This window comes from Electrona antarctica, assembly GCF_951216825.1.
Source record: "Electrona antarctica genome assembly, chromosome: 15".
Taxonomy (NCBI): domain Eukaryota; kingdom Metazoa; phylum Chordata; class Actinopteri; order Myctophiformes; family Myctophidae; genus Electrona; species Electrona antarctica.
Window position 1 is genome coordinate 15,009,995 of NC_136796.1, and position 24,069 is coordinate 15,034,063.

General features: G+C 42.4%; 2 protein-coding genes across 5 annotated transcripts in view; both read right to left on the reverse strand.

Annotated features, from left to right (window-relative positions):
* ehmt2 (euchromatic histone-lysine N-methyltransferase 2) overlaps positions 1-2,978 on the reverse strand; it is a 28,736-nt gene extending 25,758 nt beyond the window's left edge. For all 4 annotated transcript variants that reach the window (XM_079522852.1, XM_079522850.1, XM_079522851.1 and 1 more), the window contains exon 1: positions 127-2,978. In XM_079522852.1, the coding sequence (XP_079378978.1) occupies positions 127-2,818 (2,692 nt within the window). In that variant the 5' untranslated portion in view covers positions 2,819-2,978. The remainder of the gene's footprint in view (positions 1-126) is intronic.
* Positions 2,826-24,046, reverse strand: LOC306937938 (uncharacterized protein; the record flags this gene model as incomplete). The annotated part of the gene is made up of 7 exons (XM_079521963.1): positions 23,907-24,046; positions 22,842-22,973; positions 22,265-22,494; positions 6,912-7,068; positions 6,172-6,350; positions 2,916-3,496; positions 2,826-2,862 (listed from the first exon to the last, which is right to left on the reverse strand). The coding sequence occupies exons 2-7, from the start codon at positions 22,918-22,920 to the stop codon at positions 2,826-2,828; spliced, it is 1,263 nt and encodes a 420-aa protein (XP_079378089.1). The 5' UTR covers positions 22,921-22,973; positions 23,907-24,046.
* Positions 24,047-24,069: the final 23 nt, after the last annotated feature.

Sequence of the window (24,069 nt, forward strand, 5' to 3'; positions counted from 1 at the left end):
TTACAGATTGCAGCTGTAAGCCCCATTTCACGAATAGCAAATATTAGTTATTGAGCTCACAGTGCATGGTTGTGATGCACTGAGCTTGTAGATCATCTAATTCTGATTTTATATATACATTTTTACCGTCTGGTTTGGATGTGGCCCCAAACGGTTTGCCACAGGCGTTGGTAGGGGAGGCTGTGGCCCCGTCGCCCCAAGGATCTCCCTGTGCTTTCGCCCCCGACGGCACTCCCCAGCCTGTGTCCCAGGGGTCGGAGCTAACGCTGGGCGAGCTGGCCAGGCCACCCCACGCGCCCAAATCGTCTTTTGACGAAGAGGTGGCCATGGATGCGCTGAATGGGTCCGAGGAGGCGTCTTTGGGCGGACTGGACGGCACCGCGAAGGAATCTTCCTTAGGCGTTGTCAGTGGTGCACTGAACGGTTCGTCTTGAGGGACATTTGACGGTGAGCAGAAAGGGTCTTCTTTAGGTGGTGTTGTGGGTGCAGTGAACGGGTCTTCTTTAGGTGGTGTTGTGGGTGCAGTGAACAGGTCTTTTTTAGGTGGTGTTGTGGGTGCAGCGAACAGGTCTTCTTTAGGTGGTGTTGTGGGTGCAGTGAACAGGTCTTCTTTAGGTGGTGTTGTAGTAGGTGCAGCGAACAGGTCTTCTTTAGGTGGTGTTGTGGGTGCAGTGAACGGGTCTTCGTTAGGTGGTGTTGTGGGTGTAGTGAACAGGTCTTCTTTAGGTGGTGTTGTGGGTGCAGTGAACAGGTCTTCTTTAGGTGGTGTTGTGGGTGTAGTGAACAGGTCTTCTTTAGGTGGTGTTGTGGGTGCAGTGAACAGGTCTTCTTTAGGTGGTGTTGTGGGTGTAGTGAACAGGTCTTCTTTAGGTGGTGTTGTGGGTGCAGTGAACAGGTCTTCTTTAGGTGGTGTTGTGGGTGTAGTGAACAGGTCTTCTTTAGGTGGTGTTGTGGGTGCAGTGAACAGGTCTTCTTTAGGTGGTGTTGTGGGTGCAGTGAACAGGTCTTCTTTAGGTGGTGTTGTGGGTGCAGTGAACAGGTCTTCTTTAGGTGGTGTTGTGGGTGCAGCGAACGGGTCTTCTTTAGGTGGTGTTGTAGTAGGTGCAGCGAACAGGTCTACTTTAGGTGGTGTTGTGGGTGCAGCGAACAGGTCTTTAGGTGGTGTTGTAGTAGGTGCAGCGAACAGGTCTTCTTTAGGTGGTGTTGTGGGTGCAGCGAACGGGTCTTCTTTAGGTGGTGTTGTAGTAGGTGCAGTGAACAGGTCTTCTTTAGGTGGTGTTGTGGGTGCAGTGAACGGGTCTTCTTTAGGTGGTGTTGTGGGTGTAGTGAACAGGTCTTCTTTAGGTGGTGTTGTAGTGGGTGCAGTGAACGGGTCTTCTGTAGGTGGTGTTGTTGGTGCAGTGAACGGGTCTTCTTTAGGTGGTGTTGTGGGTGCAGCGAACGGGTCTACTTTAGGTGGTGTTGTGGGTGCAGCGAACATGTCTTCTTTAAGTGGTGTTGTAGTGGGTGCAGTGAACAGGTCTTCTTTAGGTGGTGTTGTGGGTGCAGCGAACGGGTCTTCTTTAAGTGGTGTTGCAGTAGGTGCAGCGAACGTGTCTTCTTTAGGTGGTGTTGTGGGTGCTGCAAACGCGTCTTCTTTAGGTGGTGATATAGTGGGTGCAGCGAACAGGTCTTCTTTAGGTGGTGTTGTGGGTGCAGTGAACGGGTCTTCTGTAGGTGGTGTGGTGGGTGCATCGAACAGGTCTTCTTTAGATGGCGTTGTAGTAGGTGCAGTGAACAGGTCTTCTTTAGATGGTGTTGTAGTAGGTGCAGCGAACAGGTCTTTTGATGGCGTAGTGGGTGCAGCGAACGGGTCTACTTTAGGTGGTGTTGTGGGTGCAGCGAACAGGTCTTCTTTAGGTGGTGTTGTAGTGGGTGCAGTGAACGGGTCTTCTTTAGGTGCTGTTGTGGGTGCAGCGAACAGGTCTTCTTTAGGTGGTGTTGTAGTGGGTGCAGCTAACGGGTCTTCTTTAGGTGGTATTGTAGTGGGTGCAGCTAACGGGTCTTCTTTAGGTGGTGTTGTGGGTGCAGTGAACGGGTCTACTTTAGGTGGTGTTGTAGTGGGTGCAGTGAACGGGTCTTCTTTAGGTGGTGTCGTGGGTGCAGTGAACGGGTCTACTTTAGGTGGTGTTGTAGTGGGTTCAGCTAACGGGGCTTCTTTAGGTGGTGTTGTGGGTGCAGCGAACGGGTCTTCTTTAGGTGGTGTTGTAGTGGGTGCAGTGAACGGGTCTTCTTTAGGTGGTGTTGTGGGTGCAGCGAACGGGTCTTCTTTAGGTGGTGTTGTAGTAGGTGCAGCTAACGGGTCTTCTTTAGGTGGTGTTGTGGGTGCAGCGAAAGGGTCTTCTTTAGGTGGTGTTGTAGTAGGTGCAGCTAACGGGTCTTCTTTAGGTGGTGTTGTGGGTGCAGCAAATTGATCTTCTTTGGGTGGTGTTGATGCTGGTGCAGTAAAAGGATCAGCATTGGCTGCTGGTGCGGTGAACGGGTCATCTTTTGTTGTATTGAATGGGTCGTTCTTTGGAGTACTGAATGATCCATCTACTCTCTCCGTTGCTGGGACTTCATCACTCTTACCTGTAGCACCCCACGGGTCGCCATCTGGTTTGGATGTGGCCCCAAACGATGTGGCCCCGAACGGGTCTTCTTTAGGTGGTGTTGTGGGTGCAGCGAACGGGTCTTCTTTAGGTGGTGTTGTGGGTGCAGCGAACAGGTCTTCTTTAGGTGGTGTTGTGGGTGCAGCGAACAGGTCTTCTTTAGGTGGTGTTGGGGGTGCCGCAAACATGTCTTCTTTAGGTGTTGTTGTAGTGGGTGCAGCGAAAGGGTCTTCTTTAGGAGGCGTTGTGGGTGCAGTGAACGGGTCATTTTTTGTTGTATTGAACGCGTCGTTCTTTGGAGTACTGAATGGATCAGCTTTAGCTGTATTAAATGAATCATCTTTAGCTGTGTTAAATGAATCATCTTCAGCTGTATTAAATGAATCATCTTTAGCTGTGTTAAATGAATCATCTTTAGGTGTATTGAATGAATCATCTTTAGGTGTATTGAATGGATCATCCTTTGGGGTTTTACACGGGTCAACTTTTGGTGCACTGTCTTTCGGGGCAGCAAACGGATCCAGCTTGTCTGGTGCTGCGATCGGGTCAGCCTTAGTCGCGCAGAAAGGATCAGAGTCATTTTTAGATGCAAACGGGACCGGGTCGCCTCCGTCCTTTGGTGCATTAAACGGATCAGGTTCGTCCATTGCTGCCGTAAAGGGATCTTCCGCCGTTTTGGCCGGAGCTCCCCAGGGGTCGCTGCTGCCTTTGGCTGTGGGTTTGGCTGGTGCGCCCCAGGCATCGGTGGTGGCCTCTTCTTCTTTGGTCTCTTCCTCGTCTTTTGACGATCCTCCCCAGGCTGCTGGTTTGGGCCCGCCACCTTTCCCAGCATCCTCCCACATCAGCTCCTCCTCACTCAGCTTGGTCTACAGAGACAAGGTCACAAACACAAACAGTGAAAATGTACCGAGGCCTTTGTATTCAATAAAATGTGTATGTTCATGAATCCTAATTTAGTTGATTATCCAACTATTGGTTGCTTTCAGCTGACTCAGGCTTCGTACACACCTTTCGGACACACAGATCTGTCCGACCGACCACTGATTACATTTTTATGATTTGATGCCTCCATGTCCCACAATGCTTTGCGCGATTTGGGCGGTGCTACGACACGCGGAAATAGATGCACATATGTTCAGTGTAGTTTTCTTGACTGCAGCAGCAGCTAGCAGTAGTTTGTCGAGGCCGTTTTTCACACTCAAAGTTCACTTAGAAGGTCCGGACCAAGGACCAAATATTTGCATTTTGATTTTGGTCCGTTTGGTGTTCACACTGGACTTTGTAAAGCATACCAAATATGTAAACAAATGACACGTGGACATGTTAAGCGAACCAAATAGTGAAAAAAAGAAAAGAGGTCATTTTGCTACGGAGGGAAAAATAACATGAGGGGGTGCGGGAAATCACTGTACAATTTTTGGGCGCAAACTTCAGTCACACAGAGAGAAGAGAACAGCAACATGAATCATGATTGCAGCAACAACTTGAAATTGCATGAATTCTTAATAAGTATTTTATTAGCCAAATAAGACAACAGATGAACAGAGGAGCAGGTGTTTGAACAATAATGTGCTTGCTGCTGGTGCATACAATTCACCGGAGACGTATAGCCTACAACAAAATATCCCCGAATCCCGATAAAAAGGACTTTTCTTCCATGTGTGCACCTTAACCTGATTCGATATAGGCCTATGTTATTTCTGCGCATCAAATTGACGGGCATTTCCATGTCATCTTATGGTTTAAACTTGAAGCCGTGCTGGTCAGTTAAGCTTCAAGTCAGAACAGCTCCGCTGCAGTTGAGTTGACCTATATCACGTCTTTTGCTATAGTGATGTAATCAATTAATCATTTAGAACCACCTGTGTAGCTTATTTAACATTTGCTCCATTGGCTCTTTATGCGTGCGGCCTTGCGCTAGAGCGAGACAGGATGATTTTAAATATTTCTCTGTCTGCGTCTCTCCCATAGAGCTATAAAATATATCGGGTCTCTCCCCCCACATGTGCGCGCGTCATAACTTTGCGTGGTGGCGGTGGCGCATGCTTAAAATAAACAGATCTACAAGCTTACATCGTGTACCAGACTGTAAGTACCATTCGTGTCGATAACTTGTACATCTGTTATATTTGCGCATGTGAACCTCGTACGCTGCCATTACATTTCTACTCTAGGCTACTCATAGACATATATGCGTCTACTATTAAAATCAATAGTGATCCCCGTAAAAAAGACATGCTTTTAGAACTAATTATTAATGCAGCCTCACAACTGCCGAGGCCCGACGGCTATTTTGGCTATCGTCCTGTATTTCTGTATATAGAATAGAACCAGTACCAGACTGGACTCACTCACTGGAGACAGCCGTGCGCAACTTGGACTCTCCAAGTTACGCACGGCCGTAGCCAAAAGAAGACATACAAACAAGCGATATAATAGTCTGTGTCACGTAACTCAGAAGACTACAGCCTAAACCCCACCCAGTGCTGTCAAGAACGGAAGTTCTCTCCTATTAGTTGGCGGTTAAAAACCACCCTTCTGTCCGATCTGAAGTCCCACCCTGTTCGTTGGCTGTTTGGACTACAAGGTGTCCGATGTGTTTGTTGTGCCCTCCGCCCCCACATTGGACAGGTTTGTCCGATCAAACGACGTGACTCCCATTGAAAATGAATTGGAGCAGCAATCAAATAGCAATCAGGCATCGCACACGGACCAAACATTTGTTCTTTAGGTGTGTACGCAGCCTCAGGCCTAGTTGTACCAAACACCAATCAAGCAATGTTTGGTCGATTTTTAGTTTTTTTGGGCCACCACAATGCTTTTCCAATGGGAGTCACATGGTTTGCTCAAACATTTGTGTTTGATTGCTGATTGCTCCCCCCTCATCAAACAAAAATGTTTGGTCAAACCATGTGACTCCCATTGAAAATGAATTGGAGCAGCAATCAAACAGCAATCAGACATCACACACGGACCGAACATTTGTTGTGTACGTGTGTACGAAGCCTCAGGCCTCATTCACACGTATCAAACACCAATCAAACAAATGTTTGGTCATTTTGTTAGGCCACCACAATGCTTTTCCAATGGGAGTCACATGGTTTGACCAAACATTTTTGTTTGATCGGGGGGGAGGGGCAGAACACCACCAGCAATCAGCAATCAAACACAAATGTTTGGTCAAACCATGTGGCTCCCATTGGAAAAGCATTGTGGTGGGCTAAAAAAACAAAACAATTGGTGTTTGATACGTGTGAATGAGGCCTGACTGAGCGGGTATAATTAAGTTAATAACAATAAAGTTATGTGATTCGATATTTGTTCAGTGGATTTTTGGAAGTTCATGCTGATGTGTATGTTTTAAAGCATATATGGCTGGCAAAAGTTTAGTTCTCTCTTGTTCTCACATTTTCTAAACATATCAAGGTTGAGCTCTAAATCTACTTGTTTGCTTGCAGCAGAAAAATGTGGAAGTCATAATTGTACAACAATGCTAATAGACTTGCTTCCTCCTCTAATAAAACAATTAAAAAGTGCTCACCCTTCTCTCTGCCTCTTTCGTCTCGTACTCCTCTACTCTGAGATGCTCTTGTTTGCGAGCCTCAAAGGAAGCGGTTATTTCAGCCACTGAGGGGATGTTGTCCAGCGAGGGGAGACCAGTGGCCCCAGGGGTATAGACAGGTTTGTAGTTGGGGTCTTTCTGGGGGTCGGTGGATGAAGCTGATTGGAAGAAACGAGGATGATGGGGAGAGATGACAGTGTGATTTTAAATATGTCAAACGAAAGTACCAACAAGAAGGACACCACACAGGTACAGGTATTTTGGTAGGCTTTAAATAGTATGTGGCTCATACAACTATTGGGACTGAATTCAACACATTTATTGAGCATAAATATAATATTTGAACATAGATATCTATTAAGCATAAGTTTGGCATCAACTTCAAGGCTCTTTCTCACGTATGAATTCTCTGTAAGCATTAAAATAGCTATCCGCCAAATAAAATAAATATTAGAGGGGATGAAATGGCCAGACCCCGAAGGGTTTAATGGAAACAGAGCCCACAGGTGGATGCAGTGGAATAGATAGATCGATAGAAGATACTAGAACACAGTGCCCGTTGGGGGGTGATCAGGTGTGATCAATCGACCGGTTTCCGAGTTACATGGATTACGTACGTACATATACAGAGACTTGGTGCATTTATAGATGGATAGATATCAAGAAGGTCCACACACACACTCACTCACTCTCTCACTCTCTCACTCTCTCTCTCTCACCAATGATGTTTTGCTGCTGCTGGCTCATGTTGTCCTCTCGGGGTACATCAGGGTTCTCCAGGTCCTTGAGGAACTTGTCCAGGCTGTCGGCTTCACCGCCTTTTCTCCTCTTCCTCAGCTCGTCTGGGACCAGTGGCGTCAGGCATCGTGTGAACATCTAGGGAGGGACAGAAAGAGTTAAATCAGCTCGTCTGGGACCAGTGGCATCAGGCATTGTGTGAACGAATACCAAACGAATCGCCCATTTACCAACTCACCCCGGGCGTACAGTTGGCGGAACTGCTCAGCCCTGTATTCCTAAAGTAACCTAAGTAAATTATGCTTAAACGGTTAAACCTAACCTTATTCCTAACCTTAACCTATGTAAAACTATATGCCTAAACCTAACCCTATTCCTAAACTTAACCCCAGTAAAACTATGCCTAACCCTAAACGATAAACGTATTTCTAACCTTATTCTTGATAACCTGGACAGTAAATTGCTAAGAATGACTGCTGGTATCATAGCATCTCCTATCTGTCACATTTTTAATAGATGTTTGGATGTGGGCCTATTTCCAAAGATCTGGAAGGAGGCTAAAGTTATTCCTTTATCTAAGGATACCAAAGCTGCTTTTAATGAGGGGAATTCTAGACCTATAAGTATTTTACCCGTTTTGAGCAAAATCATGGAAAAGTTGGTGCACTCACAAGTTCAAGAGTATTTCGTATCAAACAATCATCTAACAGATTCTCAACATGCCTATAGAGCCGGCGGAAAAAAGCAAGGGCGAGATGGATTATGGGCGACGGTACCTGATACCGTGTGAACATCTAGTAGGGAGGGACAGAAAGAGTTAAATCAATGAATGAAAGCAATCACATTGCCAACACAAAGGGTTCTCGCTCCCAAATGCAAGGTGAAATTCCACGATCATGAATAGCGGGGGGGCGGAGCTTCGCGCCAGATCAGTCTCTATCCTTTTAATACTCTATGGGGTCAGCTCTTAACACAGCGAACGCGAACTACGTATCCGTACGTTATTAATTAATCAAACGTCCGGTGCTAACCACGTTTCCATATGCTTTAATCACTTTTTTATAGCATACTTTCATTCATCTTTGTACCCACCCGGACAATGAAGAACCATCCCCCTGTCATTGCTGCTTAGTCCCGCTCACGTGATCAGAAAAAAAAAAAAAAAAAAACCCTCCCCTCCTGAAAACAGGAGGGCGGGCCGCTTTACGTGTAGAAGCCAGTGTAAAATGGACGCGCCCATGCAATGATCTAGTCGGTGTGTGAAAAGAATCAAATTTCACCTAACCTCGCCTCACCAGGCTTTCCCCCACCTCGGACATTTCACCCAACACTATAATACTCGATTCCCCCCTCCCCTCCTGTTTCTCCAGGAGGAGGATCTTGCGAGATGGGGGCTCTGTCTCTCGGAAAAAAACATGATGAACGGAACGCTGCCTAAACACATATGCACCGGATCGGCATTGCATAACGTCTGCAACACACATGGACAGATGCATGTTTCCTTCTTCATACTATAGCGACCAAACGATCCCCGAGCCTACAATACTACGAACTAACCACAGTATCGAGGGGCCGCCACGACAACAGACAGTGTTCCGTTGGTGGATCACGTATCGCCATGCAGAGCCGTCATAATCGGAGATCGCTCGGACGTGTGATTGTAACGCTTTTTTATTCATTATAATTGTAGTGATAAGACCGCAATGAACGCGTCGGGGACGTAATCGACCCGGGTGTAATGTATAACGAACTTTTCCGCGTCCTAAACCGTGGTGTTGTGATCTATGGAAGTCATTTTTTCCTTGTCGTCGACATCACAGCCGGGCACCTCTCTGGACACTCCCGGTGAAGCTTTTTTTTTTCTCCATCGCCCCCATGCTGCATGCCCAGGCATGTTCCCCTATACTAGCTTGAAAAACAAAATCAGCTGATGATGACAACGCGTCTCACCGTTATACTATAGTTCTGAACCGAACGGTGGAATGGGACTTTTTATAGCCGTACGGATCAAGACTTTTGCTGCCCAATGTGCCCATGACCCCCCCCCCCCCCCCCCCCCCCCCCCAATGTTACTGCGATCAAGACAATGAAAGCAGTGAGATAGATTAGGCGAGGCGAGGCAATCATCATCATCCTCATCCTCATCTAAATAAAGCAGAGTTATGAAGGTTTATAGTCAGACATTGACAGGCAGATATAACAATAAACACAATAAATATGCTATACATCCTATACACCGAATGAAAGCCCTGAATGTGTACTTTTACGAGGAAAAGAGTAAACATTGATCCCATGTACAGTTTGTCATAAATTGGTTACTGGATGCACATTGCGCCCACCAGATATAACTGCAGAGAAGACATGGACCCGACCTCAAGATTCACAAAATAAGGCCTATTGCGACATATAAATACTATATACCGTATGAAACAGAAGACTCTCTGCTTTCATAAGAAAAAAACTTCTACTGTAGTAATAATAAAAATCACACCCATGTGAAGTGAGTGGTGCAACTGTTCTCTACAGTTGCACCGCGCAACTGTAGAGAACAGTTGCACCGCTCACTTCACAGGGGTGTGATTTTTATTATTACAGTAGAAGTTTACAGACCAAACTGTAAATAAAAGCTTTACATGACTTTCTGCCTCAGTCCGTATATAGCGAGCTGTAGTGAATAAGTAGAGAACAGAGTTGCACCGCTCACTTCACAGGGGTGTGATTTGTATTATTACAGTAGAAGTTTACAGACCAAACTGTAAATAAAAGGTTTACATGACTTTCTGTCTCAGTCCGTATATAGCGAGCTGTAGTGAATAAGTAGAGAAGTAGAGTTGCATCGCTCACTTCACAGGGGTGTGATTTTTTATTATTACAGTAGAATTTTTTGTTGAGTGGTGTAAACCACTCCTACAACTGGCTTTTGTGTGCAGAAAAAATGAGCATGGTTGCTATGTTCAAAATAATTTCTGACGTAATTAAATCACACCCGGGTGAACTGGATGACCGTAGCAACCGTGGTCATTTTCTCTGCGCAAAAACAGCCAGTTGTGAAATCACATCCGGGTGTGATACATACATTTATCAAAAATGATAGCTTTTTTTACTTAACATATTTTGTGTGATTTCATTACGTCAGATCGGAGCTGATCAGGGTATATAATACCTTACCTTATATAATACTTCACATCGGACAAAAACTCCAGGTGAATCAACTTCATGTTCACAAATCATCACATCAGAAGACGAGTCTACCTACGAGTCTACTTAGCGAAAGATATTGCCGAGACAGACCCTCCTGACCAGACCCGAAGACGACCCTATCAGAACCAAACAAGGCCAATAGACGAGACGGCTGCTTTTTGCCGGGACAGACCCTCCTGACCAGACCCGATCTTTAAAGACGGTGGGAGCCCAATAGACAAGACGGCTGCTTTTTGCCAAGATAGACCCTCCTGACCAGACCCCAGCCAGACCCTCCTGACCAGACCACAGTTCATAGCTGATTAGGCTGACGAGTCTACCACCGAGTCTACCTAGCGAAAGATATTGCCGAGACATACCCTCCTGACCAGACCCGATCTTTAAAAACGGTGGGAGCCAAATAGACAAGACGGCTGCTTTTTGCCAAGATAGACCCTCCTGACCAGACCCCAGCCAGACCCTCCTGACCAGACCACAGTTCATAGCTGATTAGGCTGACGAGTCTACCATCGAGTCTACCTAGCGAAAGATATTGCCGAGACAGACCCTCCTGACCAGACCCGATCTTTAAAGACGGTGGGAGCCCAATAGACAAGACGGCTGCTTTTTGCCAAGATAGACCCTCCTGACCAGACCCCAGCCAGACCCTCCTGACCAGACCACAGTTCATAGCTGATTAGGCTGACGAGTCTACCACCGAGTCTACCTAGCGAAAGATATTGCCGAGACACCCTCCTGACCAGACCCGATCTTTAAAGACGGTGGGAGCCCAATAGACAAGACGGCTGCTTTTTGCCAAGATAGACCCTCCTGACCAGACCCCAGCCAGACCCTCCTGACCAGACCACAGTTCATAGCTGATTAGGCTGACAAACACCCCAGTTGAATCAACTGCATGGTCACAGATCATTTTCAAGGAAAAGAATATCAGAAGACGATACTTTCCATTCACATAAAATGAAACAACATAAAATTGATATTAAAAAAAAAGCCACTCTGCTCCAAATTAAAACTACAGACAGAAGTGACGAAGAAAAACGTCAAATTCAGCGATTACGAAATTCAATAAGAAGAGTAGAAAAAGAAAGACCAAAGAAGAAAAAAATGACACAGAAAGAGGTTAGAAAGAAAAACAGAGAAAGGACGACACTCGGAAGAACTAAAAGGAAAATACTTGGAAGACCTAAAAGAACACCTCAACACAAAGAACTTGAAAACAAAAACATTGTAACACATATGAAAACCACTCTGCTCCAAATTAAAACTACAGAGAGAAGTGACGAAGAAAAATGTCAAATTCGGCAGTTACAAAATTCAATAACAAGAGTAGAAAAAGAAAGACCAAAGAAGAAAAAAATTACACAGAAAGAGGTTAGAAAGAAAAACAAAGAAAGGATGACACTTGGAAGGACTAAAAGAACACCTCAACAAAAAGAAAACATTGCAACACACAGGAAACAAGCCAGGATGCAGAAAGGGCAAACACGACAAGACAGGCTAGAAAATTTCAGAAGGTATGTCAAATATGGTCCGGTCTTCCCGTGCTGTTGTTGTGAACAAATGATGTTTGAAAATGGAGTTACCATCATTGATGACAATATCATTAGTTCTATTGAAAGAACATGCAATGACAAAATTGTCAATTTATTTGAAGACATTTTTGAAAAGAAATTGAAGAATCCTAAATTCAGTGTCTACATTGATCTTAACACAAACTGGTATCTCTGTCACACTTGTAAGAAATATCTTTATAAAGGAGAAATGCCACCCATGTCAGCTGCTAATGGTCTGAAGGTTATCTTTGTACCGAGCCATCTCCAACTGTCAGAATTGTCAAATAATCTTATTTCCAAGAAGATCTTGTTTCAGAAAATATTCAGACTTCCAGTTTCGTTGATGCCAGCTGTGAAAGACAGACTTATTAACATTCCCATAGGAGACGATGATGTGATGAACACTTTGCAAACTCTTCCCAGGACTCCATCTGACGCTGGTATAATTATCATTGATGTGAAGCTGAAGCGCAAGAAGACATACGAGAATTATGTTCATCACACAACTATAAATCCTGTACAACTGTTCGAAGCAATGCAGTTTTTGAAGGACAGTGCAAACCCTCATTATCAATTCTACTCAGATCCTTCCATCTTCCGAAAGAAATGTGAACAGAGGGACCTTCTAGGATCACACCTTCTCTACATAAATGAAGATGCAATTATGGATGAAAGTCTTGATGAGGTTAATGATATAATTATCTCCGATGATATTGATGACATATCCATCATTCAACAACACGTATCGCAAAACAGTAGGGACACCAATGGGCAGGATGTTGATACAGCAGACTCGGTAGAGACAAATGAAATACAAAATGATGAAGAGAAAGAAGAAGCAGAATACAGAGAGAATGACCCGATCAGAAAGTTTCAAATTGATTATGACGATTCAGTCTGTGTAACGGCAAGATGTCCAGAGGCATTTCACGATGAAAACCAGCAGAGAGATTCAAATGTGCTTGTATTTGCGCCTGGTGAAGGAAAAATTCCAGAAAATATCCTATATAGTAAAGACTGGGATTCCATGGCTTTTCCAATGAAGTATCCAGATGGAAAATTCAACTTACACTATCCAAGAGAAGTTAAACTCACTGATCAATATTACTTTATTCAAAGATTGAGAAATATGGATTCAAGATTCAGAGATGATCCCAGCTACCTTTTTGCAGCTCTTTCTTATATTGAAAAGAAACAGCTTCAGAGAAACATAAATATTTCCTTCATGAGAGGAAAGAAGTCCATCTCAACATCGGGAGAAACTATGTATAACCTTGAGAATGCTTTCTCAGTGTTTGACAGTATCTCCAACACTCCTAGTTACCACAAGAAAGGCAAATATGAAATGATGGCCAGATTGGATAATCTTGGTCCATTCCAATTCTTCTTCACTTTGAGTTGTGCAGATATGCGCTGGGAAGAAAATATCACTCCTATTCTAAGAGAAAAGGGTTTGAGGATTGAATATATACTGCAAAAGAAAATCAAAGAGAGTGATGGAGAAGAAGAGGAAGAAGAAATAACTATTGTCCATTTCAATGGAGGTCAGTCTTCTCTTCCTTTGTATGAGTATCTACAAACAGAAGAAGGACAGTCAATCCATGAGATTCTTCGAAACAATGTTGTCACTGCCACAAGAAACTACAAGCATAGAGTGCAGGCCTTCATTAGAGAGATTATGCTAAATCCTCATAATCCAATGTCCGTGGAATACTACTCAACCAAGCTGGAGTTCCAAGGCAGGGGAGCAGGTCATAATCATGGAGTTATCTGGGTGGATATGGAGAAAATGGAAATGAAAATCCATAATGGAATACATATTCGTGACATTGAAGATGTGTTTACGAAGAATGAAACTGTGGACATCCATATAATAATCAAAGAACTTCTTCACACTGTCATTGTTAAGAAGGACAGTGTAGAAGAAGATAAGAGACAAACTTTGATTCATATTCTTAATAAACTTCACTTAACCACTTTGACCTCAGAAGATCTTCTCAACACTTTCAAATTCTTTGGCCTGAAGTCGGCTTTCAAGAAATTTCAAACCCTCGATGACTTACACGAATATGAGGAAAGAGCCGTTATCAACTTTGCTAACACGTTTACTTCCGTCACCCTCAGTCCTGCTGTTGTCGGAGAAAAAGTATCTAAAATTGTAAAAGCAGTAAACTGCCACAAACACACAAAAGCCTGCAGAAAATATAACACCACCTGCAGATTCTCTTTCCCGAAATTCCCTGTATGGACCACAGTGATAGCTTCACCCTGTAAAATGATAGGTGATGCATTCAAAGCAGATACAATAAACAGAAAGAAACGCAAAGACTTACTTGAAGCAGTGAAGGAAATATTGCTTGATGACAAGGTTGTGTCCAAAATCTTTATGCAATTTCCCACCATCAATCCACATGACAAACAGGAATATGAAACAAAACGAGAGAAGAGGATTAAGGAAGTCCTCAAAATGGCCGGTCTGAATGATACCAACTTTGATTCCTATCTCGAAGCTTTGAAGACAAGTACAGGAGGCTACTCTCTCATTATGGCAAGGGACATAGACGAAATCTTTGTCAATAATTACAATCCTGAGTGGACTGAAGCCTGGAATGGTAACACTGATCTGCAAATTACATTGGACTACCATGCTGTGATAACCTACATCTCTGAATATTACACAAAGGATGACACTGGAACAATGAAGTTTCTCCTTGATGCCTTAAAAGAAACACAATCAAGTACTCTAAAAGAAAAGATGTTAACACTCATGAATACCTTCATTTTACATCGACAAATGGGAGAAGCAGAAGCAGTCTATAAGTTATTCCCAGACTTCCATTTTAGAGACTCCAATATAATTTCAGTCTTTGTTCCCACAAACCGCAGAGAAGAGAGATACAAGTTTCTCATTAGAGTTGACGATGATCCACAGTACACTCACATTCCAAAGGTTAATATTCCAGGAAAGGAAGGGGAATATGTAGAGAAACATGACATTGTGTCCAAATATGAAAGAAGGGCAGTAGATATGGAAGATATTTGCTTGGCCCAATTTGCCAAAATGTACAGTACTGCTTGGAAATTCGCAGCAGACGAAGAGCATCCACAACGAATTTCTCCATCATCTGCCAATCCTAAAGATAAGCTACATTTCTTCATCACTTCCCGGGAAGGAATATCTGATAAACCCCTTCCACCAATTTTCCCATTAACACACATACATCCAGATGAACCACCATACATGAGGAAGAGGAGCAAACCTGCTGTAATGAGACTTCACAAGTTCAAGAAAATCACAGATACACACTCATATTGGTTTTCAGAACTGCTCCTATATAGACCATACAGACAAGAGGAAGACATTGACAAGATATTTCGAAGAATTGATAGTATTTTAGATGAAAATGACAAAAATGCAGAATACACAAAGCTACAGCAAGAGATAATAATGGTTAAGAGACATGTCATGGAACACCTAAACAGCGTGGAAGAAGCAAGGCTGGCAGTACAAGAGTCTTCACGAAATACAGAGGTGGAGGCCATGTTAAATCCAGAAGGGGAGCAAGACATTCTTGACTGTAATCTGCTAGGTCCTCTACCTCATCCAGATTTTCATCACCTTGATCCTGATAATCATGCACTACCACAAGAATGTAATCAATCGGAAAAAGTATTTCGACCTATTGAAATAGACGCTATAGACATCCTTTGGACAAAAACAAGAAACCTTGACTATCATCAGAGGAAGGTTGTGGAAAAGGGCATAAAATATGCAAGAGATCTTGTTAAGGCATTAAAAGAGAAAAATCCTCTACCAAAATCTCCAATGCTGATGGTAAATGGTGGGGCAGGTTGTGGAAAATCTACTGTCATCAATATCCTGAAACAATGGCTTCATCAGATTCTACATAAGACTGGTGACAACCCAGAATACCCACATGTGTTGATCACTGCCCCAACTGGAACAGCAGCCTCTAAAATCAGAGGTCAAACACTACACACAACGTTTGGGTTCAACTTCGGTAATCAGTACTATCCATTGAGTGATAAGAAACGCGACAACACAAGGATAGAGCTTAAGAACCTTAAGGCGATCATTGTGGATGAAATTTCCATGGTCAAAGCAGATATGCTCTACATGCTTGATTTTCGACTTCGTGAAATCATGCTGCAACCCGAAAAGATATTTGGAGGTCTTGCAATGTTCTTCTTCGGTGATATAATGCAGCTCAAACCATGCCAAGCAAGGTATATTTTTGATGAACCCCAGTGTGAGGACTACAAAATACCCTTTCAGATCCGACCTCATTGGGAACTGTTTGAAATCATCACATTAGAGGAGAATCACAGACAAGGAGATGACCATACATATGCTGATATTCTCAACAGACTCAGAGTGGGTCACCAGACTGAAGAAGATCTAATAGTTCTAGCTACCAGAATCAGACCTGAAGGCCATTCCGACACAGTTGGTGCAACATACATTAGCGCTACTAATGCAACAGTGAACAAACAAAATAATCTGAGACTAAATGAACTTAAAACAGAAATGATAGAAATTGAAGCCATTAATCATCATCCAACAATTCCAAACTTTGAACCTAAACTCAATGTAAAAGGAACAGTTGGGAATTCAGCGTTTCTCCAAACCTTGAGGCTCAAGATCGATGCTCCGGTGATGCTCATTCACAATCTGGATACTCTTGATGGTTTGACCAATGGTTCAAGAGGAACCCTTGCTGCAGTCATCAAAGACGAACAACAAAGAGTAATCAAACTGATGGTTAGATTCTATGAAGAATATCGAGGGGCAAACAGGTGTATAACACAAGCAACACTCCAGTCAAAGTACCCTGGCTGTACACCAATAGAAAAAATTCAATTCACATACAGCCTCTCAAAAAAACAAACTCATGCATCCAGCATTGCAACAGTCTATCAATTCCCAGTAGTAGTTTGCTATGCTACAACATGTCATAAATTCCAAGGACAAGAAATTCCAAAACCCGAAAAAGCAGTTATGGATTTAAGAACAATCTTCCAGCCAGCCATGGGATATGTCATGCTAAGCAGAGTCCCATCCTTAGAACAACTCTACATACTCAACTCTCTACCAAAGGAAAAACTACGTGCAGATACAAAGGCCCTGCAGGAACTAGAGAGAATGGAGAATGTTTGCATTAACATGAATCCTACAGAATGGGAAAAGACACATGCACGGTCTATGAAAGTAGCAGCTCTCAACTGCCATTCCTTATTGCCAAAACTGCCCGAAATTCAAGTAGACCCAATTCTGACTTATGCTGACATTATATGTTTAAGTGAAACATGGCTCATAAACAACAACAGCCATGACCAATATTTGCAGATTAATGGCTTTTCACTTCATCTAAACAATATCGGACCTGGCAAGGGATTAGCAACTTACTACAAACCAGAAAAAGTTAAACATCATAAAGATTTTAACCATGACAATATGCAAATCACAATGATGAGTTCTGCAGACATAGACATAATCAGTGTCTACAAAAGCAAAGGTAATAACGCCTTGGTTCAACATTTGATACAGTTAATCAACTCAGAGAAGACAACCCTGATCTGCGGTGACTTCAACATATGCTTTGCTGAAAACTGCAACAATCATGTTTCACAATCACTTCATAAAATAGGCTTCACTCAAATCATACAAGAAGCAACCCATTATGATGGAGGACACATAGACCACGCCTATTTCCGCAATAACAAAGAAGTCACTGCACATCCCTCTTTGTACAGTCCATACTACACAGCCAAAGACCATGACGCTTTGTTGATAACACTAAAGACAACCACGAATACTCAAGGTATGGAATAGAAATTATGTACCGGAATGTACACGGCACCCGGGATCAGTATAGGTTGGCGCCTCAGTTACGCTGTTCCACTGAAGCCGTCTCCACCTTACATCATACTGTCTGAATATGCATGTACCTGTAACTGGTTACACATACTGAAGAGCATGGTTACTATGGTTATTGTGTGACCTCATTGACGTCACAGACATCACGTCAGAGTGATCTCAAAATAACTTATAAGCAATGTCTATCATTATTCTTCACCAGATGTTAATATTGTTTGTAAGAAATTTTATAAGACTATATAAACGCATAGTGAGCTGCTCTTTGCCAAAATAGATGCCAAGAGACACCTTCCTGACAAAACTACATATTCAGAGATAAGACACCTGCAAAAAGATCATTTGGTCTTAAGTCTAGGAGAATTTGTAGCCAAGGAACCAAGGAACATCTTTAAAGACGGTGTCAAGACGGACCAAGATAGACCTCCTGACCAGACTAGATATTCAGAGATAAGATACCTGCAGAGAGATCATTTGATCTTGAGTCTTGGAGAATTTGCTGTCAAGGAATCAAAAATCTTTAATAGAATTTTAGAGTCTTGAAGATTATTGAAGATAGGATAGAGGATATTACATCACAGGAACCAAAAATCTTTAAGAAGGTGTTGAACATCTTTAAAGACGGTGTCAAGACGGACCAAGATAGACCTTCCTGACCACACTAGATATTCAGAGATAAGATACCTGCAGAGAGATCATTTGGTCTTGAGTCTTGGAGAATTTGCTGCCAAGGAACCAAAAATCTTTAATACAGTTTTAAAGTCTTGAAGATTATTGAAGCCAAGATAGAGGATATTACATCACAGGAACCAAAAATCTTTAAGAAGGTGTTAAACATCTTTAAAGACGGTGTAAAGACGGACCAAGATAGACCTTCCTGACCAGACTAGATATTCAGAGATAAGATACCTGCAGAGAGATCATTTGGTCTTGAGTCTTGGAGAATTTGCTGCCAAGGAACCAAAAATCTTTAATAGAATTTTAGAGTCTTGAAGATTATTGAATCCAGGATAGAGAATATTACATCACAGGAACCAAAAATCTTTAAGAAGGTGTTGAACATCTTTAAAGACGGTGTCAAGACGGACCAAGATAGACCTTCCTGACCACACTAGATATTCAGAGATAAGATACCTGCAGAGAGATCATTTGGTCTTGAGTCTTGGAGAATTTGCTGCCAAGGAACCAAAAATCTTTAATACAGTTTTAGTCTTCAAAACTCTTGAAGCCAAATATCTTTAAAGACAGTGAAAGACGATATTGTTGACAGACGTACCTGAACAGACTAAATAGTCACAGATAAGATAGTCAAAGTCTAGACATACTTAAAACAATGGAATTATCTACAGATGTATCTCCTAATAAAAGAAGTAAAAAGAACAGTAAGGAGATAACTAACATATTGAATTTAAGTTCATTATCAAAACATAATAATTGGACAATTTTGGTACAAGTGCTTAGTAAAAGTCAAGAACGTAAATATAAAAATGGAATATACTTCCATTTTCAAGTTGCAGACAACAGTGGAAGAATTAAGATATTAGCATTTGATCAACAATGCAAAAAGTTTTTTAATTTGATTGAAGAAGACAAGAGCTATTTAATCTCTGACGGACAATTTAAAAGTGTAAACCATACATTTTATAAGGGTAGTGATGAATATGAAATTACACTGACATCAAATACAGCAATTATTCCATTTACTGATAATTTAGATATTCAGCTACCAAATTTTACTTTCACCAAGATTGCTGATATAGAATTTTTAAATGTAAGGGATGTTATAGATGTAGTGGGAGTTTGCATTCATTTCTCAGAAGTCGAAATTTGCAATACACGTTTTGGAGAACGTAAGAAAAGAGAATTACTACTAATGGATTCATCAAAAAAGATTATATATACAGCTTGGGGAGATTCAACTGAAATGGATACTATGTCTCCTTTTCCTATTTTAATTTTAAAAAGAACCAGCGTAACTATGTTTAGAGAGAAACAGTTGAGTGGAAATACAGATACTATATTATACAGAGACCTTGATATACCAGAAGTTGTTGAATTAAGATTATGGTTTGAAAAAGAAGGTAAGGAAGAAATATTAAGTGAGAAACCAATAGAGTTAAAAGATCTTTCTTTTAATATGAACAGTGAACATAACTTAGAAACAGTTATATTAATTAGTTATTTTGGAACGATTACTGATTTTAAGTTGGAAGATTCGTCAATGGGTAAATGTAAAAGTTGTGATGATACTGTCATTGCATTGAAGAATAAACAGTACTTTTGTTTTGGATGCAATGTCAAATCTGTGACCTGTAAATCAGGATTAAAGATAATTTTAAAAACACAAGATATAGCAATGAAGAATGAAGAGCTATGGATAACTTGTCAACATGATATTATTGCCAAAATGTTGGGTGAGTCCGAAGATTATTTAATTGAATTGAATATTAATAATAGGAATAAGTTTATTGAACATTTAGATGAATTAAAATCAGAGATTGTTTCGTTTAGAATTAGTATTAAAATAAACACAAATAACACAAAGAAAAATGTAAGTATCTCAGCATTAGAAATAAATAAAATCGATAAAAAACAATGCAAGTTAATTGATTCTTTACATAAATAAATGTGATTATAATAACTGATATATATTTTTTTTATATAAATTTTTTTAATATTTTTTTTATATACATTTATCAAAAATGATAGCTTTTTTTTACTTAACATATTTTTTTTTCAACTAACCACCAGAGAAACAGAGATGCTCAATACTGAACTCAATAGCCTAGATCTAGGAAAGTGGTCACTCAGTTCACGCGGCTGTGATTTCATTACGTCAGACATTACGTCAGACCACAACTGATCATGCTATATAAAACCTTACACCACTCAGTTCACACGGGTGTGATTTTTTCCTTATGAAAGCAGAGAGTCTTCTGTTTCATACGGTATATAGTATTTATATGTCGCTATAGGCCTTATTTTGTGAATATTGAGGAGTTCACGTCCATGTCTTCTCTGAAGTTATCTGGTGGGCACAAGCTGCATTCAATAACCAATTACTGTCTAACTGTAGATGGGATCAATGTGTACTGTTTTCCTCGTAAAAGTACACATTCAGGGCTTTCATTCGGTGTATAGGATGTATAGGATATTTATTGGGTTCAATTTTATATCTGCCTGTCAATGTCTCTGACTTTAAACCATCCATAACTCTGCTCGCTGTTCAAGATAACCACTTCCAGGCAAATGCAGGTGTTGCAAGGTCAATATCTCCAGAATGGAACATGGTCAAATCAAAATGTATTTTTTAAATTGAAGTGGACAAGTTCAGCTTTCTTTTGATGTATGCGTGTGATTCTCGCTATAAGAGAACATTTTGCTGTGGGCCCCCGAACAAGGCCTTTGTGCAATGTTAAACGGTAGCAACATCAAAATAGGCCTGGGGAGATCCTGTAGCAATCAAAGTGTTAAGCCCAAACCACACCAAAGGGTCGGGTTGGGACAAAATGTTTTTTAAGGTAGACCACAGTAACCACGGCCACTTGTATTCTTTCGGTCATGACCCACACTTCATGACCACAGGTGAGAGTAGGAACAAAGATTGCTCGGTAGACAGAGAGCTTTATTTGCCTTCTGGCTCAGCTCTCTTTTCGACACAACAGTGCGTTACAGTGACTGCAATACCGCCCCTGCCGCTCCGATTCTCCGGCTGTTCTCCCTCTCCGTCCTCCCCTCACTTAGTTGTGACCAAGACCCCTAGGGGTAATGTCTCATTCCCTACTTCTCATCTTTGTGAGTGAAATATGCCATAACCAGACATAACATATAAAGCCTTTTTTATAACATTTAAAAAAGAATCAAGGATATAGATATTCCATGACCAATGTAAAATAAGTAAATTCATTTCCCATAGTTTTGTTTGATTGGCTCAGAGTCGGCGGCAGATTTGAACAAAACCTGCTGCTGAGCCAATCAAACTGCCACCTCTGCCATCTCCTGTAAACCTGGGACTACAGTTATGCACAGACATAGCAAAAACCTTCCCTGAAATCCCAGATATCCCTTGACCTGTTGGAACCCTGCATCCGACGCTTATCACGAAAAGTGTTTGTGTTAATTGCCTTGAGCAGCCTGGCGTTTCAGAGCGGCTGCGTTAATTAGTGTGTTAATTACCTTGAGCATCCTGGCGTTCCAAAGCGGCTGCGTTAGTGTGTTAATTACCTTGAGCATCCTGGCGTTCCAAAGCGGCTGCGTTAGTGTGTTAATTACCTTGAGCAGCCTGGCATTCCAGAGCGGCTGTGTTGATTAGTGTGTTAATTACCTTGAGCAGCCTGGCATTCCCATAGAGTATTAAAAGGATAGAGACTGATCTGGCGCGAAGCTCCGCCCCCTCCGCTATTCATGTCAGTGGAAGTTGCTCAGTGGCGTTTTGAAGCACCCGGAAGGACCGTCTCAAAACGTCTACTTCCGCATTGGACCACCAAATTTTGGTGGTCCATTGCGGAAGTGCAACTGAGCGCTCAATGTTAAAGCCCAGCTGCACGGGGTTTCCCGGTTGTGAATCCACGGGTCCGCCTGTAGTCCCTCCTCTTACCACTAGGGCCCAGTGCTTCAACGTTGGAGTGCCTCACTGGCCCCTTGGGCATTCCAGAGCGGCTGTGTTAATTAGTGTGTTAATGACCTTGAGCAGCCTGGCGTTCCAGAGCGGCTGTGCGGGGAGAGAGAAGAGCTTCTCCGCGCCTCCCGTCTCCTTCCACATCATCAACTTCTTGGTGGGTGGGGCCATGTCCAGCGAGGTGACGATGTCCGAGTAATCGGACAGCTGCGCTCGGATGGTCCTGGTGTCCAGCTCCTTCACGCTGTCCACGATCAGCTTCCACTTACTTCTTCGTCTCGCCTTCTTCTTCTTCACTGTGTGGGGAGAAAACCACGGAGCGACAAGATGAACTGGACAGAACTATCAGACATGAAGCCATCATTTTTTACTTAATTGTGTCTTTTCAAATATATTGTTTTTGTTGAGCAGCTTTGTAATGTCTTGAAAATTGTCTACTAATAATACAAAATAATAAAAAGCCCATCACTAATCTACAGTATGTATCTGAAGTTCTGAACCCCCACTATATCACTCTGACTGCATGCACGGTGCACATATTTGGCGGACATTTGACCCAATTTCTCCTTTCATTGTCAATGGCAAATATTGAGACGTGTGAGGACAAAAGCTGTATAGGAGGCTCAAAAAGTGACTCACAGACCTGTGAGGTCAATGGGCCCTAGTGCAAAGGCCTCCTTTTCATTGGGAACCAGTGTGGTATGTTCTGTCTGGTCAGCCATTGCTGGTGGAGGCTCTGTTGGCCAAGAGTCTGGACGGTCTGACTGAGCTCCTGCTAAACACACACACACACATACACACACACACACGCACACGCACACGTGCACACACACACACGCACACAGGTTAACTCAGTGGTTTTCAAACTAAAGTGGGGTCCGGGGACCCACAGGGGTCTTTGAGGAGGTTCCAGTGGGTCCAGGGGGTACCCACTATATATATATATATATATATATATATATATATATATATATATCCACTGCTCTATGCTATGGGCTCAGTTCACTTTGCGGTTTCCATATCCAGTCTGGAGGGATACGGAAACAACCTGCACGTGTATGTGTGTGTGTGTGTGTGTGTGTGTGTGTGTGTGTGTGTGTGACCAGTAGGCGGGCTCTAGACCGGATCTGAGCACTGACTAGCAGTGAACAGTGAATCGAGTAGACCTCTAGTAGTCTACTACAACTACAGTCTACTGTTGACTGTACGTGTAAACAGAGACAGAGCTGTTACTTTTACACACATTTTAAATTTGAGGCTTTTTTCGTTTGTATAATATTTAAATAGTTTTGAGGAGAAATGCTGCTATTTGTCCCTAAATGCTCTGTTTACACTAGCTCTAGAAAAAGGGTGGAGGGGGACCCAGACTTTTTTGTACGTGGGCCAGTTTAGAATTTCAGCCGTGACAGGATTCGCTGTTGGTAGGGCGACGGGCGTTCCACATTTTAGTGGCATAGGAGCGAAATGAATACCTTGTTTGAGCCGAATCTGGGTGGCACGTGGTTTGTTGAACTCCCTCTGGTGTTGTGAGTGTGGACTTCTTTGACAGTATTTAGAGGTACATGGGTATTGGCCCATTGGGTATCTTGGTGGTGTAGCGATATTGGACTATAGGACTCTCCATTTCCTGCCGCCGCATGACATGCAACACAGTAGCCTACGTCTCTCGACTTCTGCAAAAATAAATAAGAACGATTTCCATACTCACCAATACAAAGACGGTTTTGTGATGAAGAAAGCCTACTTTCCCTAGTGGACGCACTCTGAGCCCCCCACCACACGTATACAATGCACTAAAATGGGGGACGCCCTCCAACTGTATATACTTTACCCCATTTTCAACAGTTTTATTATATTTTGACACTTGCTTT